Raw genomic sequence first — 24,675 nt, 5'->3', positions numbered from 1 at the left:
TTAAACTTTAAATGCGATCTTTACTATCAGTTTTTTGAGACTTTCGAATTTTAGTACTTTCATAATCTCTAACCTCTCGCGTCTAAGTAGGTATTGATAATATCATCCAAAAGATATCTTTATGGTATTTTGTAATTTATTTATTTCTTATCATTTTTCTTGAAATCTGGAAATAGACTGTCTTATACACAATGTATTTGCAAATACCCTGTTTACAATACAGTATATAAAGGGCAATGTATGTTTCATTATATTTTAGTTATAATCTTAAAATATATATATTTAAACTACATATATTTTACATTATTTTACATTTTACATATTTTTGGCCATATTACATATATTTGATTTTCATAAGGGAAGAACAAATCTGTCAAAAGTAAAATATACAGAGTAGTATTGTTCCGGCAGATTTTAGAAACAATGAAATCCTAGATGTAATTAATCATGAATATTCGTTGAACTGATCACTGAACGAGGATTGTTTGGACTAGAAACTACAGATGTAGTGTCGATGGAAAAAGAACTGAGATGCAAACTTTCAGGTCTTAAGAGTTTTTCTGGTTGCTTAGTGATAGTCATCGGTCCTCGACTTGTAGAGCGCTATCGACATCCGGTGGCCTCAGAGCAAGCAGGTCACATGACGAGGACAACTTCGCCGCCACGTCCTAGTTGTTGGTTCCGGCTTCCGGTTCCGCTTCCTTAGTGATGGCGGCAGTGCCAGCTCAGGCACTACGAGTTGCTGATATTAAGGATCCCACGGCTCTCTTCGAGCGTTACAGCGCCGAAGAGATCCGTGGGATCGAACGAAAGGTGCGAGGTGAGATAGAGCAGAAGAAAGAAGAGCTGAGACAGATGGTTGGAGAGCGGTACCGCGACCTGATTGAAGCGGCCGATACCATCGGAGAGATGAGGCAGTGCGCGGAGAGCGTTGTGCGCTCGGTACAGAATATGCATGTGTACTGCAGCCGCCTAAAGCAGGAGAGGAGCGGGACTGCGGCTGTGGGGACTGCCACCGGGAAAGTGGAGGTGCGATGACAGACCTAAGTGCGAAGCTTTTTAAGCCACTTTTGAGTTAATGGATGTCCACATTCACTGACCAAAACAGTTTACAACTAGAAACAGAAGTGTATCAGTCGGTCCACCTTCAAGAAATTTAGTCGTAATGTCTGTGGGAGTATTAGGAACGGAACGGAGTAACATGTAATTAGGAAAATGATTTCACCTCAACACAAGTGTGTTTAATGTTTAGTGAAAGGTAGTGTCGTGCATTTAGGAACCTCAGTATTAGTTTCGGGTAGTTTAACACTAATAAGTGCATTGCCTCGTAACATTTGGCTGCTCCGATACAAAAAGTGCAACGTTAGAATTTTTAAAAAGTAACTTTTTCAAATATTATAATCAGTTGCCCAGATACATTTTGTTGACATGCTCAAAAATGTTACCTTTGTGTATCTTGAAATAGTTGTGTCTATATTACTGTTTAAAAGTCTTAAGACACACTTCTGATTACATCTTCAGGCAAATCGTGCAGTGAGGCACAACAGAACAGATTGTGCTTAATATTATGAGTATGTGTCAGTTTTTACAAATCGCCTTAAAGTCTTTGTGCTGCAGTATACTTTGGCATTTTTTGTAACTATTACTTAATCTGCCCACGTTGCTAGGTATATATTTTTAGATGAGGTCCTTTATTTAAATAGACGAGTTTCATTTCTTAATACCTGTATACAGTTGTACAGTGTTATTTACATTTTTATGGAATAATAAAATTAAGTGGGACCTGCTGTGAACTCTTGTCCAATTTGTGGTTACTTCATATCTTTTGCCTGATTTTATCCTCATTATTACACTGTTATAAAGATAAGTATTTGATAAGAAAACCCTGATTAGTGAAGAGAAATGATATATATGATTTGAAGATTATTTCTGCTGCTTGGTTAGAATACCTTGACAGTGGTGTCATATGATCTAGAGGTGCAGAGGGTAGTATCTCCATCCTATTGTGTTTAGACCCTTGTTGAGTTCCTGGCCTGCCTAATTTTTCATGTTTTACCTTCAGTTCACAAATTAAAAATATGATTACTGGATGTGGTCTGCATTCCACCCTGAGATATTTCCTAACTTGTACAGGATATTGCAAGAATAATCCCTAACTCCCCAAGACTCTGTAATTTATAAAATGACAAAGAAATATAATAAAGTTGCACAAAGAAAATCAGTATTTATCTTGGTACTTTTCTATTATCGTGACTCAAGGTTAAGATAAGGGAATGGGTAAGGTAATCTAAGTACTATTTTAACATTAAGGACTTGGTCAATTTGGGCTAAGATAAGGGTAAGGGATGGGATGGGATAGGACTTACAATAATTAACATAAGGGCCTTAAAAACAATGCGGTTAAGAGAATGGGTGGAAGACAGTGGGGGTGGCGGCCCCACCGATTTGCGTCACGATAATAGAAAAGTACTTTTATCTTTTGTCTTAATTTTTTAATTATTTCCTGATTTACTCCAGCTCGCACTGTTCTAGTGTAATCCTTCATAAAGTAGTTTTTTTTTGTTTTCTTTTAACTGCTAAATGTGGCAAATAACTTTTTATATAATTGAAATAATGCAAAAAACAATATTCATTTTTTAAATGATCAAGCTGGCATTTCCCATGATTATTGATATGAGAGTGTTGTGTTTAATTCATAAGCAATTTCAAACTTTTGTTTCTTTCTGTCTAATCAAAGCAGTTACCATCCCAAGAGAAGTTTTACAGTATGGCCTCCCAGATCAAGTTACTATTAGAAATTCCAGAGCGAATCTGGAGTTACATGGAGGCTGCTCAGTATCTGCGTGCTACACAGCTCCACCTCCTGTGCTGCTATATTCACAGTTTGCTACAGCTGGACTCAAGTGGATCCTATTACAGCCCGGTCCTTGCCCGTTTTCCCATTTTGGTGCGTCAAGTGGCTGCTGCTGGCCATTTCAGGTATGTTTTAACTGCTTGATGAGCATCTCTTATATGTAACACGGAGACACTAAATTGAATTAGTCCTTGTATAGTTGCCCAAATGTTCATCTGTTATTTCATCTATTATGTATTCTGCAAACAGCTGATGTCTAGTTTGGTTTCAGAATATGTAATAGAAAAATAACACTGCTTTGTTCTCCTGATACTTTTTTGTTGCTGCTTTTAAGTGGTGAATATATTCAACCCAGTGTGTGGGTATTTTTTGCTAATGTTTTCACTGTGCTTAGTGCTTACTTTGAGTTAGATTTTTTTTTTGTTAACATATCTATCCAAAACAGTGGACTAACATTGAGGAAGGCAGATTAGGAATTTTGTATCAGTATTATAAAATAAAAATTACAGTGACTTCATACTACAGTATAGTACACCAGTGTTGTATTTTGTGCATTTAGGCTTTATGTGCATCAACAGTGATACTGAATGGAATAGGATTAAGATATTTCTCCTGTCTTGGGAGTTAAAAAAACAAAATTGCCTTTATGTGGTCCAGGAACCAGTAATAGACTGGTGCCCTGATGTGGACTCACTCCTGGGAGTGGCATCAGTCCCCTGTAACCCTGAATTGGATTAAATGAATACTTCACCCAAATATTTATGTGTTACTTCATGAAGTTTGTAGTGAATGGAGATGAAAAATTTCAGGTAGAAGTCTATGGTGACAAATGGCAAACAATGTTAAAACGGCCATGAATAAACACCATCCTACTTGTTTCACATAATCCACATGTCAGGTCATTAGATTGTATATTCACAACATCCTCAACACATGTAGATTTTTTTAAATATTATTAAACTATCTGAAGTACCCATCTTTCTTCTTCTTCTTCTTTCAGCTGCTCCCGTTAGGGGTTGCCGCAGCGGATCATCTTCTTCCATATCTTTCTGTCCTCTGCATCTTGTTCTGTTACACCCATTACATGCATGTCCTCTCTCCCACTCTCTTTACTTTCCTCCTCTCCTCCTGCCTCCGGACACGTCTCCCCCCTCTTGTTCTCCTTCGGCCAACAGCCCAATTTCCGCCAGCACCCTGTTGGCTAACAGTACTGGTGGTGGTCGTTGTTAACCCAGGGCTCGACCAATCTGGTATGGAAATTTGTATTGTCCTCTGCATATTATTTGGCAAAATTTTACACCGGATGCCCTTCCTGATGTAACCCTCCCCATTTATCTGGGCTTGGGACCGGCATGAAGAAACACACTGGTTTGTGCATCCCCTGTGGCTGGGTTGAAGTACCCATCTTTGCTGGTAGAAATAAATGGTGGGGGGGAAATTGCTTTTGGAAATTCGGTATCACTTAACACAACTCACAATCTATATATATAATACACTAAGTCCATGGCAAGCAAGACAGAGCCCCGCCCACCAAATGGGATAGGATGACAACTCACAGAGCCACGTCCACCAACTCGGATGTGCCAACTCACAGAGCCACGGCCACCAACTCGGACGCGACAACTCACAAAACACGGCGTCATTCGTGTTCGTCTCTGCTACAGTCCACATGCACCTCTGAGCCACATTGACTTTTCGGTTACGACGCACGACCGCGTCCACCATCGCAAACTGTTTTACACGCTACATACAGCGATTCGCATCCGCAACAAACATGCTTCTTCTTAGATGGTCCTGCAGAAACACGGAAAACATTTGTCTACACAATACTCCTTATTCCCCGGCCCGCGTCCACCCTCGCTCTCCAGTCAACAAACACTGAAACTCGCTTTCGTCTTCATGACACGCACGACAGAGCCCCGTCCACCAACAATTCGCACAATGGCGAAAGCATTTGCCAAGAATGTTTTCATTAATCAAGAACGAAAGTCAGAGGTTCGAAGACAATCACATACCGTCGTAATTCTGACCATAAACGATGCCGACTGGCGATCCGGCGGCGTTATTCCCATGATCCGCCGGGCAACCAAAGTCTTTGGGTTCTGGGGGGAGTATGGTTGCAAAGCTGAAACTTAAAGGAATTGACAGAAGGGCACCACCAGGTGTGGAGCCTTTGGCTGAATCAGACTCAACACGGGAAACCTCACTCGGCCCGGACAAAAAGAACAATGAAAAGTCAACGTGGCTCACAGGTGCATGTGGACTGTACACAGACGAAAGCAATTCAGGCACTGCGTACTGAACGATGACTAAGAGATGACTGTTCACCCATCAATACATCGTCCTCACTGGGCGTCCTTCCCCTTACACCCCGTTCCGCCCTCCGCGCGTGTCCGCCGTCCAGCCCCGTCCCTCGCTCTGGGAGGTGGGGGCGCGGCGGCGGTCCTCCAGTTTTCCGTCACGGACAATTGTATGTTGCTCTCTCCAGAGTTCCCTTACAGTCGTATCCTCAAACCCACCCCATAAGAAGAAGCATGTTTGTTGCGGATGTGAATCGCTGTATGCAGCGTGTAAAACAGATTGCAAGGGGTATCCCATGGTCTTACAGTTGGTGGGCGGGTCTCTGTTAGTTGCTCTTGCGAACAGGCACATGACCAGGCAGTGTGTATGCTTCGAGAGCGAGGGTGAATGCGACAGGACCAGCTAAGAAGAATCATATTTGTCGCGGATGTGAATCACTATATGCAGCGTGTAAAATGCTGTATTGTATGTTGCCCTCTCCAGAGTTCCATCTTTTCATTCACCTACAGTCGTATCCTCAAAACCAACCCCATTTGGACAACTGTGTCTTTCAGGAAGTGTTCACCCATCAATACATTATTATGCAGCGTATGCTACGCCGCAGGGTTGGCTAGTGAGATAATAAAAGTACTCCTAGATAAAGCCTTTAAACAAGCGAGGTAATCAAATTGTTACTGATATTAGTAGTAGTGCTGGGCGGTATACCGGTTCATACCGAAAACCGTTTTTTATTTTTTTTATGATATGGATTTTTCTTATACCGCAACACCGGTTTAAATTGCCTAAACGACGTTCGAAACGTGGCGCAGCGGGAAACTGTTCAAGTGGGGACCTTTTTCACTGCTACACCGCTAAACACAGATTTGTTGCACTACGGCTCTTTTTCACTGCTACACCAGCAAATAGTGGGCGGTAGCATAGTTATGCCGCGCGGTGAAAATGGACAGAGAGCATTCCGAAACTGAACTAAAAGCAAAGTTGAACATGATGAACAGAAGAACTTTTGCCGAAAAAAAGGAGTCATGTCCGTCGCCTGGAGATACTTTAGTTTTAAAAGGTCAGATGTGTAAATTCTGTTTCTATACTACTGGATAATACTGCAAGCCAAGTTGTACTTGTTTTATTTGATTTCAATACAGTGTAATGTACCTGGGTACTGTGTAATAGTGTGACGACATGTTGACTTTATTCTCGCCATTTCTACTTTATTCTCGCCATTTATGTCAAGATTAAAGTCGACATGTTGACTTTATTCTCGTAATTTGTCATTAAAGTAGAACATCGTAAACTAAACTTCATCGTAAAATGAATATTTAATTTACTAGATTTTCTCAAACCCCGTCATAAGTTATATAGCACATTAAATGCTTTGTGTTAAGTGATTCTTAAACTGACTTCTTCTTGCACTAAGAGGAGACGCCGGCAGCGATCGCCGCACAGAATACATTCACTTCATGATCTTCCTGCTCTCTGAACATTTAGAATGCTAAGATAAATACTTAATATAATTTTCATGGTGAAATGCATTAAAGCATGCATTAATCATATGGGGGCACGGCGGCGTGCCTGCCTTGCATTTGCATGTTTTTCTGGTGGGTTTACTCGGCGTGCTTCAGTTTCCTTTCAAAGTCATGTAGGATGTGGGGTTTTGTTGTGCTATATTGACCCTGCTAGTGTATGTTTTGCTCGTATTCATCCTGCGATGTGCTGGCGACTCGTTCAGAGGTGGGCGCAACTCTGAATGGATGGCATAATTAAATATGTATAACAAAGATATTTTTAAAGTTCTGAACACACCATGGGCTAAGTTTATAACTAGTTTTAATTTCACAAAGACGTTTATCGTGTGGTGATTGGTTATGTGGTGAAAGAAAAAGGAAGGATAGGAACTGGGGTTTTGGTACGTCAGATAGAGACAGCATGCATGCAATAAAGATAGCCCGCTCAGAAGAACATGCATTGAATTCTGTGTTCGTGTCTCCGACCAGCAGATCACAAACCCAACATTTACACAATATTTAAGTTAAACCTGTGCGATAGTTATTCATACATCCAGTTTTTTGGAGCCTCGTCACACCTGCCATAAAGTTCTCTACACTGAATATACACCTGGGGACCTCTTACTGCGAGGGAGCAGCACTACCGCCTCACTACCGTGCATGTGTAATACCTGCTTTAATACATTTCATCATGAAAATGATATCAAGTATTTATCTTAGCATTCTAAATTTTCAGAAAGCAGGAATATCATGAATTGAATGGATTCTGTATGGTGATCGCTGTCTTCTCTTAGTGCGGAGGAAGTCAGTTTAAGAAGCGTAGTGATTAACCACTGGGTCGGGGAACGTAACACAAAGCATTTAATGTGCTGCATTAATTTATGACGGGGTAAATTAAGTAATTGATTAAACATTGATTTTAGGAAGAAGTTTAGTTTACGACATTCTACTTTAATTATGAAGTAAACTATGAGAATAAAGTGGAAATGTCGACTTTAATCTCAACATAAACGGCGAGAATAAAGTGGAAATGTTGACTTTGTTCTCGACATATAGTTTGTTTTTTTCTTCCCAGTATAGCTTAGCTTGAAGCAAGGTCCATATTAATGCAGTTTGCCTAAATGATGGTTCAGTTGGTAAAGATGTCATCACCAGGTTGCACTTGTTTTATTTTATTTTAATTTGTTGAACACTGTGTAATGCACCTGGGCTTGAAGTAATAGTGCAACAATCAATAATAATACTATTATTTATTTTATTGTTATTAATTATTAGTTTTAATATTATGCAGTTTAATGATGATAAAGTTGTTTAAAAAGTCACTTTAACGTGTCAGTGGACAGAGATTGTTAACATTAACAGAAAGTGTAGTGGTTTACAAAAAATATTTACTATTTATTCCTTTTCTAAGACATATTCGGTGCAATACAATTTTTGACAAGCACTTCTGGATATTTTACTAAGTCTAAATGCCTCTTTGTATGGTTGAAAATATGTTGTCAAAATTATAGTTTGTTTTTACAAAATTTGTTCAATAAAAAGGTTCTATATTTTGACTGCATCTGTCATGCAATGTGATACCTTCTCCATTAGTGCCACCCCCTTGAAAACTATCACTTTATGGGGCAATGCAAAACTGTATTAATACTTGTGTGCACATTAAAATGTTTTTTTTTTGTACAATGTACAATACTCTTGACAGTGGAATAGGTTATTCTTAGCCAGTAATTGCAGTGGAAAATGTGGTTAACATCCACTCATGCATGGGGAAAAAAATACCATCGAATACCGTGAAACCGGGATAATTTAGAAAAATACCGTGATATAGAATTTTGGTCATACCACCCACCCCTAATTAGTAGACACAAAAACTGTGTACATACCTGTGGTCTTTGAGATTACGATTTTGGCTAGAAAAAAAAAATCTTGTGTGTGATGATAACAATGTCCTCTATCGGTCTTGGCGCCACTCGCACTGCCTGATGGGAATTACAGTCCCCGCTTCGGCGCTGGTTTTTGGGTTGTCGGCTTCCCATTAGAACCTTTCTCCCTGATATGACACATAGCTTATATTTTAAATCAAACCAATGGCAAGGCACATACATACAGCAATTTTGTAAAAATGAGTTTCCTCATTTTGTGTGATTAGAGAACAGATATCCAAAGACAGCTAACAGTTTTATTAATATAGATAAATCACTACTGAAAAATGCTGTTGTGAACTAAAATGGAACACTCTTAGATACGCTCCAACATTTTCATTGAATTTTCTCACATTGTGATCTTACTACTCGTAACTCGCATGTTGATTTTGAAATACAAGTAATTTGAGAGTTCCAGTGGATGTTTTTGATATTGCTTGCTGTTGCCCAGCATGGGTCTCCATAGGCTGCAGGTTCTGTCATAAACATTTTTTAATCACCATTTTTCATGAAAACATGAGATTCAAATTTTTTCTTGGTCTTCACTAAAAAAGACATGGAGGAAGTAACATATAAAAAGCCTTCCTTTATAATGCAAAGCCTAGTGCAAATCAAACATAAGCTGATTACACTACCTTAATATAAAGTATAGTTTTCAGAATATTTTGTTATGGCGCACATTTTGTAACTATTGGAACTGGAAATTTGTAGAAACAAAGAAAGAAACGAAGGCAAATGCAAAATAAAAAACCTTTCGAAATTCGATTGTTTGTTGGGTAAACTATATTGGGATAATGATTCCTATTGAATTAGGATGATTATGGCTTACGTATGTATGTTCTGCATCCAAACTCAAAGAGCTCGAGCAATTCTAAAAGAAAATCTGTGAAATTCCCATTGCAGGACATACACACATATTTACAAGTACAATAATCCGTTCTTTATTTAACCCTAAATAAATTTAGCTCAGTCATGCCTCTGTCATTCCTTGTGGTGATGCACCCGCCATTGTTGTCAAGAATTGCAGGAAAAAAGGATGCTTGTACTTAATATATTAGTTGGCACTGTGTTACATTGCACATTTTTTCAGCATTCCTAGTAAGTGGTTATGATTTGTCATTAAGTAAGTCAGTATATTGCCTTTCACAACAAGCAAAATACAGTAATCCCTCCTCCATCGCGGGGGTTGCATTCCAGACCCCCCCGCGAAAGGTGAAAATCCGCGAAGTAGAAACCATATGTTTATATGGTTATTTTTATATTGTCATGCTTGGGTCACAGATTTGCACAGAAACACAGGAGGTTGTAGAGGGACAGGAACGTTATTCAAACACTGCAAACAAACATTTGTCTCTTTTTCAAAAGTTTAAACTGTGCTCCATGACAAGACAGAGATGACAGTTCCGTCTCACAATTAAAAGAATGCAAACATATCTTCCTCTTCAAAGGAGTGCGTGGCAGGAGCAGAGACTGTCAGAAAGAGAGAGGAAAGCAAACAAATCAATAGGGCTGTTTGGCTTTTAAGTATGCGAAGCACCGCGGCACAAAGCTGTTGAAGGCGGCAGCGCACCATCAGGTGCAGAGAAAGAGAGAGAGAGACAGAGAAAAACAAACAATCAAAAATCAATACGTGCCCTTCGAGCTTTTAAGTATGCGAAGCACCGTGCAGCATGTCGCTTCACGAAGCAGCTGCACAGAAGGTAGCAACGTGAAGATAATCTTTCAGCATTTTTAGACGAGCGTCCCTATCGTCTAGGTGTGCGAACAGCCCCCCTGCTCAATCCCCCTACGTCAGGATCAGAGAAAGTCAGCGCGAGAGAGAGAGAAAAGTAAGTTGGGTAGCTTCTCAGCCATCTGCCAATAGCGTCCCTTGTATGAAATCAACTGGGCAAACCAACTGAGGAAGCATGTACCAGATAAAAGACCCATTGTCCGCAGAAATCCGCGAACCAGCAAAAAATCCGCGATATATATTTAAATATGCTTACATATAATATCCGCGATAGAGTGAAGCCGCGAAAGGCGAAGCGCGATATAGCGAAGGATTACTGTAACAGATAACCTTACTTTCACAAGTCTGTTTAGTTACTTACACAATTAGATGTACTTGTATTTAGAGAAACATTTGGATGCCCTATTTCTTAATAAACATTGACAAGAAATGCTTGAATTGTCTTAAAATGTGAAAGCTCCTGTAAAAAATAATTTATAAATGTTTTTATGGTCAGTTGATCACTATCATTTTTTGCTCTTTTCCAGCACAGTAATGCCCATACTTGGGATGACCTCTTGCTTTGCTAGTACTGTGGTCTGTGATCTTTTTTACTACAGTGCTAGTATGATAAAATAATTCTGAAATATAGGTGTTTAAACCTATTAGGCATCTTTTGCTGATGTGATTCAGAGAGAATTGTTGAGTCAAAAGTGATTTCAAATTTTAAGTTCTTTTAGGGTTTACAGTTTTTTTTTTATTTTTTATTAACAACAGAAAAAAGGTCAAGAACGTGCATATGTGTTTTGGAAAACATCTACTTAATAAAATGTGGGTTGTTATAAATTAATTACTTCTCCTTGTACTTGGTAGGTCAACCATTCTTATGGAAAGTCGGTCCCTTTTGAAGGAGCGGAGTGCATCAGACCAAGCCATTGCAGAAGCTCTGACATCCATCATGCTTCTTGAAGGTAGCTCGCCCCGACAGGCACTTGCAGACTTCCTGCTGGCCAGGAAAACATCCATTCAGCAGCTTCTCAATCAGCCACAGCATGGTAGGAGGTTCTCTGACTCAAGATACTACTATACTGTATATTTGTCTTTTATTTCTCTTTTCTTCATTATGTAAAGCACTTTGAGCTAAATTATTTGTATGAAAATGTGCTATATACATAAATGTTGTTATTGTTGTTATATTTATAGTCCCTAGCTGACCATTGGTGAAATACTACTGGGGCTTCTGGGATTTGTAGTTAATTTAAGTAGCACTGCTACAACATAATGGTGCCAGAGCAATTTTGCTAAGGGGAACGGGCAAAATTTACAGTGTCTTGATGTGCAGCACTGCTAGAAACTTAACTAGAGAATATTGTAGTATTAACTTGGCATAACTACTTTTGCCCATCAATTGGCTTAATGTTTTTTCAAATTATTTTTAAAACATGAAAATACTGAACTTCTTTCACTTTAACATTATAAAATACTTTGTGTTGAACAGTGGTCTACTAACAATGTAAAATGTGAAAACGTACAAAGGGTGTAGATACTTTTTACAGCTGCTGTTTATACCCTAAATATATTCAATTGGCACTTTGGTTTATAGACAAAATATAAATATACAAATCATATCTTAATTATTTAATAGCTCTACAATAAATAAATCAAATGTTTGTATCCCAAGGATTGTTTTCTGATGTGTGCATTATATATTTCAACTGAGTATTTCACGTAAACTGCATTACCACAAAAAATGTTGGAGGAAATGAGTCAGGTGTTTTTCTTATTAGGTGTTATAGATGGATGCATTTTTATCTAAAGAGATATGATTTCATATATAGAAAATGAAATAAAAAATGTTGAATTAATTGTAATATATTAAAGAATTAAACCATGTTGCTTGGTATCCATAAAAACAAAAAATGTATTATCCTCTATATGTCAGGATAATTTGGTACTTTGGCGTCTTTGGCAATTCCCACGCCATATTTAAACCTCTGACTTATTGTGCATAATGTTTTTTAATGTCTCAGATTCTTTTAAAAGAAGTTTTAGTTTTGCTAATGTTGCAATAGTGTAATTTAGAACAATGGCCTGAGGTACAATGAGTGCAACATTTGGTCATCATTAAAGTTTTGTTCACTTTTTTAACTCTATTTTAAATATTTAGCTTTTTTAGTTTAGTTGCATTTTTAAATGTTTTGTTGTTAGATGCTAAAAAATCATGACTTTGATTTAGCTGTTGAAAGTTTTTCAAGTGATCCAAGTAAATCCCGAGGTATTGGAAGTCAAATTTGAAATCAAATATTTTTTGCTTATAAGTCGGAGATCACAATGGTTAGTACTAGGTGTTCTGTTTATTTTGACAGTCTTTTATTACCACTACAGGTGCAAGTATCAAAGCCAGGGTGTGCTCTTTGGTGGAATTATTGGCAACAACACTGTACCAGGCCTATGCTGTTTTCTACAAGCCCTCTGAAGGAAGGGCTCCTGAGGGCAATTTGAGTTGTGGCCATCTCTTCACCACACTTGAGATGGTGACCAGTTCTTCAGGTAACCATTTGGGTTATTCTCCTCTTTCATGTATATTGAATAGTTATTGCTTATTTTATTTTTTGAAAGAATATAGTTAATTTATTTGGATGAATTACAGAGTCATCCTGAACTGTTGAAAGGCAAAATACTGAAACCTTTAGTAAGAAAGTCAACTGCCTTGATCTCATGGGAGATTTAAATAATTCAATCCTTGATGCTAAATGACACCAGTAAACATACTTCCCACCTGCACAACAGAAATTTAACACAAATATGTAAGCACATTTAAAAAAAAAAAAAACAAAAAACCTTGAAGACTGTAAAGTCAAGCTGTTAGTTAATGTATCTTACAGCTTGTGGATATATACAGGTGACATGCTTTTGATAGAACTACGCTGTTTATCAGACAGTGGAGATGGTACTAGACCAATATGGATTTGGTTTTGTATATGTTATATTGGAATTTTCTTACTTACTGTCATTGTGATATGAGGGGTCCATGGCATCTGAAGTTTTACAGTAAATAAAACTGTAGCCGGGTTCTGTAGATGTGTGCACATTTGTGGATTTGGGCATGGCGTATTGTGTGGATGGTAAGCTGGTTGCATAATTAGTCATCTCTTTCTACATCGGCACTCCACAGCTTGCGGATATGCCACACCCAAGGAGTTATATGGGGTGGCCTGAGTAGAGGGGGAAAAGAAAACAAAGTGATCATTCACTCAGATGAAGTGAATAATGGAAAGATGAGTTTGACAGCACAGCACTGCTGATTTGTTTACTATGAGCAGGGCAAAGGCGTGGATTAGCTCTGGTGTTGGCTGCGCTCACGGCAACTGGGAGGCTGACAAGGCAGAATAGGCAAGAGAACCCTATGGACCTTGTGGATGGAAAGGGTCTTCACATGGTGGTATCTTGCACTTTACGTAACTGATCTTTTCCTAAATAAGGAGTGGCATTGCACGTGTACTTTGTCAGCATGTCGATCAAACACAGGAAGCTCTGCAGTCTACTTTGATTTTACGCTGAAGGAAGATAAGTAAATAAATATAGGTAAACAACATTCAATGTGGCTTTTATATGAATAACATAAATGTTTTTCATATAAAGACCATCAAAAAAACATAATCGCAAATGGAATTTTGCACGATACCTTGGCAAGCTCTGTAGGCCCAGTTATTTCGTTGAAGGACATGTCTGGGGCAGATTCACTGGCAGGATGACGCCTGACCTGTTGCTGCATCCAAACGGTGCCATCTTTCGCTTTTACGCCTGTTGCAGCTGCATTGTTCTTGTGTGTAACTGGAAATTTCTTGTGGGGAGGGCTTCTGTTCTCTTTCTCCAATGTAGAATCCTCATCCTCATCTGAGTTCACCTGTTATAGCATGTCTTTATTTGAAAATGGCAGTCTCCGATCGGGGGGAGCGTGAACATGACTGAGAAAATAAAACTGAATTAAAAAAAAAAAAGCTAACCTTTACAAGTGTCATGAATTTACACACTCTGTTACAGACTCAAATCAAATGTATGTTTTTATTCTATAATAAGAATAAGAGCAGTTCAATACTCAAAACGGTAAATCTCGGAAGAAGCCGGAATCAAACCCGCAACCTGAATCAGTAGTTCTTACCTCTGCACCAGCCAAGTGGTCGTGGTCGCATCGTACCCTAACTTGATTTCTTTTTCTTCTGTTATATTGTTGAATAAAAGCGCACCTGTTTTGTTATACTTGTACCTTTTGTGACAGTGTTAATTTGATGTTTGATCTTCAGTCTTCATACATTAAACACATCATGTCAAAATTTCGTCATTAATACTATAACATGAAAAAGTTTCTGTGTTAGCTATGTGTTCAACATTTCTTGCCTCGCATTTTCTGTCATCCTACATTTACGCAGATCGTTGTAGATATGGAACACACATGAAATGCATTTGTTCTAAATAACGATATATTATTTACCTTATACAACTCCAGGCATTTCACACCCAGATAAACAGACTTGAGCCGGGAGAGTGTTTTATCCGAATTCAGCTGCAGCTTTGGGGGATGGGATAGCAGGCTGCTTGCTGCTTGTGCTGACACATTGTGCAAAACAAAAAATGCTAATGGAGAGGTGCAGAGGAATTTAAGGTGGCCCAGGATTATGACTTTTTTCATAGGCTTCAGGGATTCTAGTATTAAGTATGTTTTGCAATGCGTGGAGCACATGTGTTAAAGTATACAGTAATCCCTCCTCGATCGCGGGGGTTGCGTTCCAGAACCCCCCGCAAAAGGTGAAAATCCGTGAAGTAGAAACCATATGTTTATATGGTTGTTTTTATATTGTCAGGCTTGGGTCACAGATTTGCACAGAAACACAGGAGGTTGTAGAGAGACAGGAACTTTATTCAAACACTGCAAACAAACATTTGTTTCTTTTTCAAAAGTTTAAACGTGCTCCATAACAAGACAGAGATGACAGTTCCGTCTCACAAAAGAATGCAAACATCTTCCTCTTCAAAGGAGTGCGCGTCAGGAGCAGAGAATATCAGAGAGAGAGAGAGAGAGATAAAACAAAACAATCAGAAATCAATAGGGCTGTTTGGGCTTTTAAGTATGCGAAGCACCGCCGGACAACGCAGCTGCTAGGAAGGGAGCAATGTAAAGGTAGTCTTTCAACATTTTTTTAGAGGAGCGTCCATATCGTCTAGTGGTGCGAACAGCCCCCCTGCTCACACCCCCTCCGTCAGGAGCAGAGAATGTCAGAGAGAGTGAGAAAGACAGAGAAAAACAAACAATTAAAAATTAATACGTGCCGTTCGAGGTTTTAAGTATGCGAAACACCATGCAGGAAGCATATCGCTTGACAAACCAGCTGCAAGAAAGGGAGCAACATGAAGATAATCTTTCAGCATTTTTAGATGAGCGTCCGTATCGTCTAGGGGTGCGAACAGCCTCCCTGCTCACACCCCCTCCGTCAGGAGCAGAGAATGTCAGAGCGAGCGAGAGAGAGAGAGAAAGGCAAACAATCAAAAATCAATACGTGCTGTTTGATCTTTTAAGTATGCGAAGCACTATGCAGGAAGCATATCGCTTGACAAAGCAGCCACATTTAAGCCCAGCAAGGAAGAGATATATATTTAAATATGCTTACATATAAAATCTGCGATAGAGAAGCTGCAAAAGTCGAAGCGCTATATAGCGAGGGATTACTGTACCACTGAAAATAATCAAGGTAAAAAGTACCCATTTTATTTTTTAACAGGCCATGCATTGTACTTGTAATGTTTTATTTTTCCACATGCACTCATACCTCACCTAATTTTTTCCCATTTGTCCTATTTCTCTAATTTTTAGGAAAGCAAGGAAAGGTTCTGCATGAAGAGGTGCAGTCTAGTAGCTGGTTCCAGTACTTGCCATCTTCCATTGTTAATTTTCAGCCTGAATTACGCTCACTTGCTACACCCATCAGCCAGGACTACCTGAAAGATACTCTACAACAGTGGATGAATTTGTATGTAGCAGTTAAACTATTTTGCAGAGTAAATAGCTTGCCTGTAAAATGCTTTTCTAATTGATTAGATGCATGTTTTATGTTTGTCCAGTGTAATGATGATGATTTAGTATTGGTGTTTTTATAAGCTGTTTTTTTTTCTCACTTATTCCTCATTTGTTATGCATTTTCTGCTTAGCATCTTGGTCACAAATGACTGCATTGGTCAGATAAAACTTCATAGTATCATCCTCAATTTCCAGTTGGAATTCTGAGATGTTTCCAGGTCACCTAAATAATAGTTCTCTTGTGTGTCCCTATCCTCTGGCTCGGGTGACCTTGACTTTGAGAGGTAATAATGGGGAATCCTTACTAGGTGATTATACCTGTAAACTCACTCCTTTCACTTGGATGTGCATAGCTTTACTACTGGCTCTATTCTGTAGAGAATGAGTCCACAATCCATGTACAGTATACTGACAGCTGACATAGACTGACTGGCAGGTCCTTGGACTGCTTCCATGTAAGTCACAGACTTTCATCTAGCTACAGCTTCTCTTAGCTTTATGTATTGTAGGTGTCTACAGTAGGGCTTATTAATCTTTCATGTCTTGATCTCTTGTGCAAGAGGTTTCCTGGATTTTGGGGAATTGAACTTAGCCTGAACAGAGGCATTCAGTAGCCATTCCCGGGACTTCCTCCCAGTTATTCTAGGTCTTAATCTGTCAAGCAAATGTAATTTGTAATAATTTGGCTGTTCAGCACCTGTATTTACCCGAGTATCCACAACCAATACTGTCTGATTTATGGTAAACATAAACCAGGTAAATTCTTAACCTGCCCTTAGTTCAGACATGCTGTTTGTTTGAACAGTTTTTGACTAGCATGGGAATTTGATAGCAATTCACCACTCAGGTTAGTCAGGCAGGCCAGGCAATTCCTCCCAGTTACACTTTTCAGCGTATCTCCCTTATTCACCATGTGAGATCTGAAGTCTCCCAATAGGACTGCCTGTTTGATAGAATGCACCTTTTCAAGAACCAAACTTGTCTTCTAATTGTTAGATACAGACAACAAATTTTTTTAAATTGCAACTCAAAGTTGCATTGAGCTGCCGTAATACTATCAGTGTCACGCCAACTGAGGATTCATAAATCCAAACTTCACTTTAGTCACTTCCATGGGGCAACTCTGAAAGTTTTATGTCTTTGTAGACACGAGAACAGCTACATTTAGCCAATTCTTTTTTTTTTCTGTAAACATTATATTTCCTTTTATATCTGCTTATCCAGATTCCATCACTCAGATCTAATATATTTACTTCTTTCGCATCCATGCTTTTCACCCAAATGGTACTGCACGTGATCATAATTCTTTGTCTTGTTAGTGGTGAGTCAACAGGCCGACTCCACATAGCTTTATCAGCTGAGCTTGGACCACTAAGCCACCAGGCACTTTTTGCCATGCATGATCCACAAAGTTGGCCACTGGACTGGATTTCAGTAAAGGTCTCCCAAGTGAGGTTAGATTAGAATTATTGACAACCATCATGTAAGTTTAATTTTGGATTTCTGTTTATCTGTGCCCTTTACATTCAGAACATAGCGCTAGTACTATGGAGGTACACAAGATTCTTTTCCATGCCAAGGTTATAAAACTAAGAGGATTGCTGTTAACCTCATTAAAATGAAGTAGTAAGTTTGTTTAAAATGCTATTATGACTGCAGAATAATTAGGCACTAACTCTCTTTTTCGCATACAGGTGTAAAGAAGACATTAAGATTGGAATCAGCAATTTACTGGTCTTTGTAAAAAGCCTAAAAGGCCTGGCTTCAATTAGAGATGCTGTGTGGGAACTGCTTACAAGTGAAGGTATAATTCAGCACTGGTATACCATTTGCCAGAGTTTGTTGGATGGTCCCCTCTCCTTTTGGGAAGATTTTCTGCAGCCAATTTTCCTTGCACGAGTTCAGGTGGAGACTGATTTACAATTAAGTTTTTTTAGCAGCCATTTGAAATGTTTTGTTACAGAGTGCTTTATTCTCAGCTTTAGATTTCAAACCTTGGAAAAAATAAAAAGAAATGAATTAAAATTACAATATAAAATTATATTATCTAGGGATGAGTGAAACTTACCAAGTTCATTACTAGGTAGGTTTGCTCTCGCACCTTAAGACATACACACACATACATGCTCAGAGATCCTGTATACACAACTACATATAAGTGATGCCTAACTGCCTTTCACCCTTCAGTGTTCCACATAGGGGCTCACCATCACTGGCACTAACGTACGTGTTGGTGTCACCGACACACACAAAGGCTCACCACCATTTTATTACATGTCACTTTCCAACCAATGAGGTCTTATTTCTACTGCATTTGTTCTTCCAATTGAGGAGTGACCTCTTAGCCTTGATAAACCCTCCAGTGGTGAGCAAAGTGGCAATCTCCCCAGTGCTGGGTGCCCTGTTATTTACTTTATTACTTTAAGCACTCTAGATGTAAAGACAAACTACAGAAATGTAAAAGCAATATGGTATTTTTTTAAAGTGTAATAAATACCAATAGAAGAAAATATAATATAGATAGCAAAAGTCTGGATATAGTCTTATTAAAGGTTACTAAAATTAGCACAGTCCAGGGTGGATATTGTCCTGAGTAGCTTTGTAATGAGGCAGTTGGTGTGATGTATATGTGTACATTCTCTGACATGGGGATTAGAGTAGCATGATTTTCATTCTTTCTGCTTCTTCCTTTTGCCCAAATTGTACCTCCCTGTAACCAGGGCTTCTGATACAGCTACCTGGTTGACCACACCTTGTAGAGCATGTTTTCCCTGGTACTGTCCTATTTTATTCTAGCTTCACCCTCCAAACAATCAAATTTACCATTTGCAGCCTATTGGACATAACCCTTTATAATAGTATAATTTGTCCAATTCAGAACTTAATTTGCAAATCATGAGGTGCCAGAGCTCACAATAACTTCCTGAGGAGTTGAATGAGGGTGCCCCAACAACAGAAATTTTGACACAGGCACAGCTCCATTAACTTTCAATTACATCATAGCCCTAATAAATATAGTACATCAGTATTTTACTCACATGCTTGCTCAAATACATTGGTCATTTACTTGCATATTCCAACACCATTTTAAAATGACTAAAGTGTTTTACACTTTCCAAAACTGTAAATAAATTATTCTACTTACTCCCATTAGACTGGATGAAATCTTAATTCCTATTATTTGGAAGGGTTCACACCATACAGCTATAGCTTTCTGACTTGCATCCTGCCTCCCTTCTAGATTTGCACAGGTTGGTTGCACTTCAGTCCATGACATAAAATAGGGCACTGTGTTGAACTTTGTAAATAATGGCCATTTAAGTCTTGTGAAGAGCAATAATACAATGGTTGAAACTTACAACGATGCCCAGTTTGCTGTGCAAATTAATATTTGCAAAAACGCATTTTCACATTCTGTACTTGATATCACAATTGTGTTATTTGCCTCCAACATCTTCTCCTTTTCTTTCTGCACATCTGTTCCATCACTATAAATTAACTCTCTGAATGCCCTGACTTTTGGCCATACACTAGTAATGTGACAGGGTGATCCTACTTTGGTTTCACCATACAATGCATCAGGCATGTCAGGTTTATGCATCCTTAATTATTGTTATATCCTCTTGTATCCAGTTTTCACCCTCACCATGAAAGAAGGTGATTTTCCACATTATTGTCTAAATTTGGAAGAAAATCACACCTGGAGAACTTCTTGTTACCTGGTTTTCCTGAATGATGTGCCATCCCCTCTTAACAGATAATTCGGAAACTTTTTTCAAAGAGTTGTACCTGGATAACTTAAAAAAACATTACAGGACTATCACTACCCAGAGTTGCTTAATATGCAGTACATTGGTCCCATTTTGAAACTGTCATATGTGGAGATGAAGAACTGATAAATGAGTGGCAGAGTAATATTTCCACATTGCATGTAAAGTTCTGAAGCCAGAGGCTGCCCACCTTGTATCTAGAATTTAGCCAGACTTGCAGAGTTGCACATCAAGAACATTGCTGTGTTCTTTCAGCTCTGTTTTCTGTCATTTTTCCTGAAGTGTTGTCAGTTTTGTGTTGTTTGCCCATCAGTGCTTTAAAATGGTTTATCTCTTCCATTTATTTTACAACATCACTGACAGAAAGTTCTAATCAGTGGGTGCAGCAGTGTCATGCACACCCAAAGTTCACTCCTTTGCATAATAGCCATGGACAGGAATTTTGTTAAATCTTAAATTGTTTACAACTCCACATGCTGGGTAGAATGTTCGTATTGGACCTTTCGTTCTCCTTAACCTTGTCAGATGTGTCCTCATCCACACTACCTTCCTCTCATTTTTTTTTTCTCTCATCCTCCATGAGAACATCACCAGCTGCTATAGCGGCACCCCTAGTACAACTTTCTGTTTAATCCTTGGCAGAATTTGACAGTTTGTTTTCATTTCCGCTTCACAGAAGTTCTAAGGTTTTTATGGATATCCCAAAGAAATTTAAAATCATTCTTTGCCTTGTTTTTTTATTTTTTTGCTTGCCACACCCCCCCCCAATAAGCACCAGCCCCCATCCCCGCCCCAAAGGCAAGGCTACACGCCATTGTGAAGAGGGGGGTTGAGCGCACCCCAAGGAGACGCGGCCGTTCCTCCAAAACCCTTCATAAACAGTGATACAATGGGAAACAAATAGTGGTTTTTTTTTTTTTTTTTTTTAACTTCCTCTTTGCTCGATTTTCTGCTGGTGCCGTGCCGCGTGATCTGCACTTCACTTGCCTACCCCTCTCCTGCCAGTGCAACGTGCCGTTGTGAAGAGGGGGGCTGAATGCAACCCAAGGAGACACGGTTGCTCCTCTGAAACCCTTCTTAAATGGTGATACAATTGGAAATAAATAAGTTGTTTTTTTTTTTACCTCCTCTTTGCTTGATCAGCTTCTGGATTGCTGCCATGCCGCGTGATCTGCATTTTGTGCGGCACTTAAAAGCCTGTACAGCAGCTGTACTTTTCTCACTGCCTTGTCTATCCCCCAGACATCCTCAAACACTATGCGATCTCTTTTCATTGTCCCGTTGTTTCACTGAGTAATATTTTCCGTTTGTTTGCGCTAATGCGATCTTTACTCTCATTTTTTTGAGACTTTCAAATTTTCTTACTTCCATTATCTCTAGATAGATACTTTATTAATTCCAAGGGGAACCTACAACCTACTCTAACCTGCTCTGCATGTGTATCACGGCACTTGCTTCCAAAGTTTGTAAGTATGAAGTGACTTGACTGTCTCGCAGGACGTGAAATTGTCTGTCTCTCTTCAAAAGATCACGTCTTGTCACAGGAAAGAAGTCTCGTCTCATCCCAAGATTTTTTTTTTTATAATAGAGAGACAGAATATGTATAAAGTTTGACAATGGAGATAGGTTTTGCATGTTTAGCTCGGGTATTTGACTGCTTAGCTAAGTTACCATCTTACTGAAAGATTAACATGGGCTAATGAGCAACAGCTTTTTATTAAAAATAATACATATTTAAGCAGACATGTTTTTTGCTATTTATTACTGCTAGAATGTTTGTCACATTTGCGACAAATGCTGGCATTTGAGTAAATGAAAAAACTGCAGTAGGCTCATTTCTAATTTTCTCCTCCATTGTAAGTGATTGAGAATTTAGAAGCAACTTTTCTTTTGATAACAAGGTGTAGCATAGGTGAGACATTAAAACTACCAGTATATATTTTAAGTCACTCATTATATTTAAATATTATAATACACCAGAGTTTAGTCGTCTATATCTGCCTGTAAATAATTTATGCATATACAGTCATGTCCAAAAGTTTGGTCAAGTTGCATGTTTTGTTGTTTTTTTTTTTTTGTTTTTTTTTAAAGAAGTTAACAAAGGTGTATTCTACATATTATTTTTCTTTAAAGGCTCTGATTAAAGAAGGTTTAGAGGAAATATCCAGTAGCTCCAAACAGCTTCTCCTCACAGCTCTCTTGGAGTTGAAAACAGTGACAGACGCCTGTGGTCAGAACAAAACTCTGCAGTTTGAATATGACATTGCCTCCTTCCTCTGGTCTGAAACTCCAAATGATCTACCAAGTGATGCTGCCTGGATAAATGTTGCTAACCGTAGCCATATTCTGAAAAGTGGATTGTCTATGAAGGCACAAGCTTTAACTCCTTGTGTCCAGAACTTTTGTGGTTCTTTGGATACAAAACTCAAAGTCAAACTTGAAGACCTCCTTGCTTACTTACCACCTGAAAGTGCCTCAAAGGGACCTTTAAATGTTCCAGACTCTGATTCACAGCGAAAGAATTCTGCATTTGATCGCTATGCTGATGCCAATATAGTTGAATTGATGCTCCAAGAGCATTGTCTGGCTTGCACACGCTACATCCTTTCTTGCATTCAGCAGGAACTAAGAACTTCACAAAGTCAGTTAGATTACTGCAGATTTTCGCTTAGAGATGGTAGTCTCAATTCAGTTCTTTTTATGGCTCGTCTTTGTCAGTCCATTGGAGAACTGTGCCCCAACCTGAAACAGTGCATCATGGGAAAACAGGATATCCCTGGTAACTTGATCAGAGATGCAGTGCGCATTGGTCGAAAGACTGGAAAGGGAAACAGTAAGGGCATGGAAGTGAGCACTACACAGACAAAATGGCAAGAACTTAAGGAAGAACTATTGCAGCACAGCTTGGATGCATATCGTATTTGGACCAGTCTGATATCTAAGGTGAGGCAAGATTTTAGAGTTCAAAAAAGTACTAGAAGCAGGTGAAGTACTTCTTTCTTCATTAAGATCTGGTTAGACTGAAAGTACAGAATAATCTGTATGGCTGCAATGGTTAAAAAGTACTTTGGTTTTTAGCATATTACATTTTTTAAGTATGTTCAGTAAAGCTCTTACAATAAATCTCTGCATAAACCATGTTCATCCCACATTTATTTTTTTGTTCCTTTGTTTAAAACCTTGCTAGTGTTTTGGTTTATTTTTTCTTTTTTATGTCTGGTTCTAAAGAATGATACCTTACAAAGAATTTTCCCATGTTTCAGACTTTGGTCCAAAATATGTCTGAGATGCTCCATTCTGACTCTGCAGGCAGTATCCTAGCTACAGTAACTAACTGGGAAGAACTGGAGATACAAGAAGAGTCAGAGCAAGGAAACAGCATCACTTCAAAAATCAGACTTCCTGTACAGGTTAGAAATTGCTAGATTTATGTAGACTAAATTTGTCAGTTTTCTGTTGCAGTTTTATGTGTACATTTTGATGACTAAGTGGCTCAGCAGGGTTTTCATCAAGTGAAAACATCACCTGTATGCATTTTCCTGTTGTCATGAAGAGATAGTTCAATACTAGGGGGCTTCGCTCGCCAACCCCTGGTGTTGGGAAATGACAAAGAGCGTGATGTATGAATGAGATATAGCATAGTGTGAAGGTGTAGATGATGCATATAGAAAGCAAACAATAAAATGTGTGGCACAGTGTAAAGGTTTATTGGAAAATTTCTTTGTACACAACATTAGTAGTAAAGATGGTGTCTTGTCCTTGAATGAGTTTTCCTTGGCATGGAGCACTTATAACCTTAACTTTAACATCAGATGAACGTCGAACTCGTGAGAAGGCCACATAAAGTTGTCCATGTCCAAAAACGGGTTCAGAGAGGTAGATGCCAACCTTGTCCATGGTTTGTGCTTGTGATTTGTTGATGGTCATGGCAAATGCAGGTTTAATGGGGAACTGTCGCCATTTAAGTGTAAAAGGTAATTTCAGGTCAGAACTTGTGAGGTCAATTCTAGGAATCGGAACAGTATTGTTAGCATGTGATCCTTTAAGAACTGTCGCTTGAATAACATTGTGTGTCATGGTGTTGATGACCAAATGTGTGCCATTGCATAAACCCTGTTTAGTGTTAAGGTTTCTTAATAGCATGATTATTGTTCCGTTTTTAAGGCTAAGATTGTGTCGTGGTAATCCGGCTGGGTTAATAGTGTTTAAATATTCTAAGGGGAAATGAAGATGGTCATTGTCGTCATCAGAGTCAACTTTGTCAGAGTTTAGAAAGAGTTGTGTCTCTCCAGGAAGTAATGCAATGACTTGGTTATTTATGTGATCCACATTAATATTTTTTGGACATAATATAGTGTGTTGTGTTAAAAGGGGTATTTGGTCTAATGAGATTGCTGTTCCAAATATCTCTGTAACTAAGTCGTTGCAGATAAAGGCTTGAGGAATTGTAATAATATCTGGGTGAAGTCCATCTGTATTGGTGAGTGTACCATCTCCCAGTTGTAATAAACAATTGTTATAATCTGGATCTGGACATCGCATGTT

General features: G+C 38.7%; 1 protein-coding gene across 3 annotated transcripts in view; it reads left to right on the top strand.

The window, feature by feature from the left end:
* Nucleotides 1-676: 676 nt before the first annotated feature.
* The window catches only part of cog1 (component of oligomeric golgi complex 1), a 58,578-nt gene continuing 34,579 nt past the window's right edge, over nt 677-24,675 (top strand). For 2 of the 3 annotated variants that reach the window (XM_051936231.1, XM_051936233.1), the window contains exons 1-8: nt 677-1,029; nt 2,738-2,979; nt 11,161-11,342; nt 12,673-12,837; nt 16,157-16,313; nt 18,055-18,265; nt 22,264-23,073; nt 23,394-23,540. In XM_051936231.1, the coding sequence (XP_051792191.1) occupies nt 709-1,029; nt 2,738-2,979; nt 11,161-11,342; nt 12,673-12,837; nt 16,157-16,313; nt 18,055-18,265; nt 22,264-23,073; nt 23,394-23,540 (2,235 nt within the window). In that variant the 5' untranslated portion in view covers nt 677-708. The remainder of the gene's footprint in view (nt 1,030-2,737; nt 2,980-11,160; nt 11,343-12,672; nt 12,838-16,156; nt 16,314-18,054; nt 18,266-22,263; nt 23,074-23,393; nt 23,541-24,675) is intronic. The other variant, XM_051936232.1, reaches the window with a different exon arrangement.

The sequence above is a fragment of the Erpetoichthys calabaricus genome, chromosome 14 (assembly GCF_900747795.2).
Source record: "Erpetoichthys calabaricus chromosome 14, fErpCal1.3, whole genome shotgun sequence".
Taxonomy (NCBI): Eukaryota; Metazoa; Chordata; class Cladistia; order Polypteriformes; family Polypteridae; genus Erpetoichthys; species Erpetoichthys calabaricus.
The sequence above is the reverse complement of the archived record's forward strand: the minus strand, read 5'-3'. Positions and strand labels throughout refer to the sequence as shown.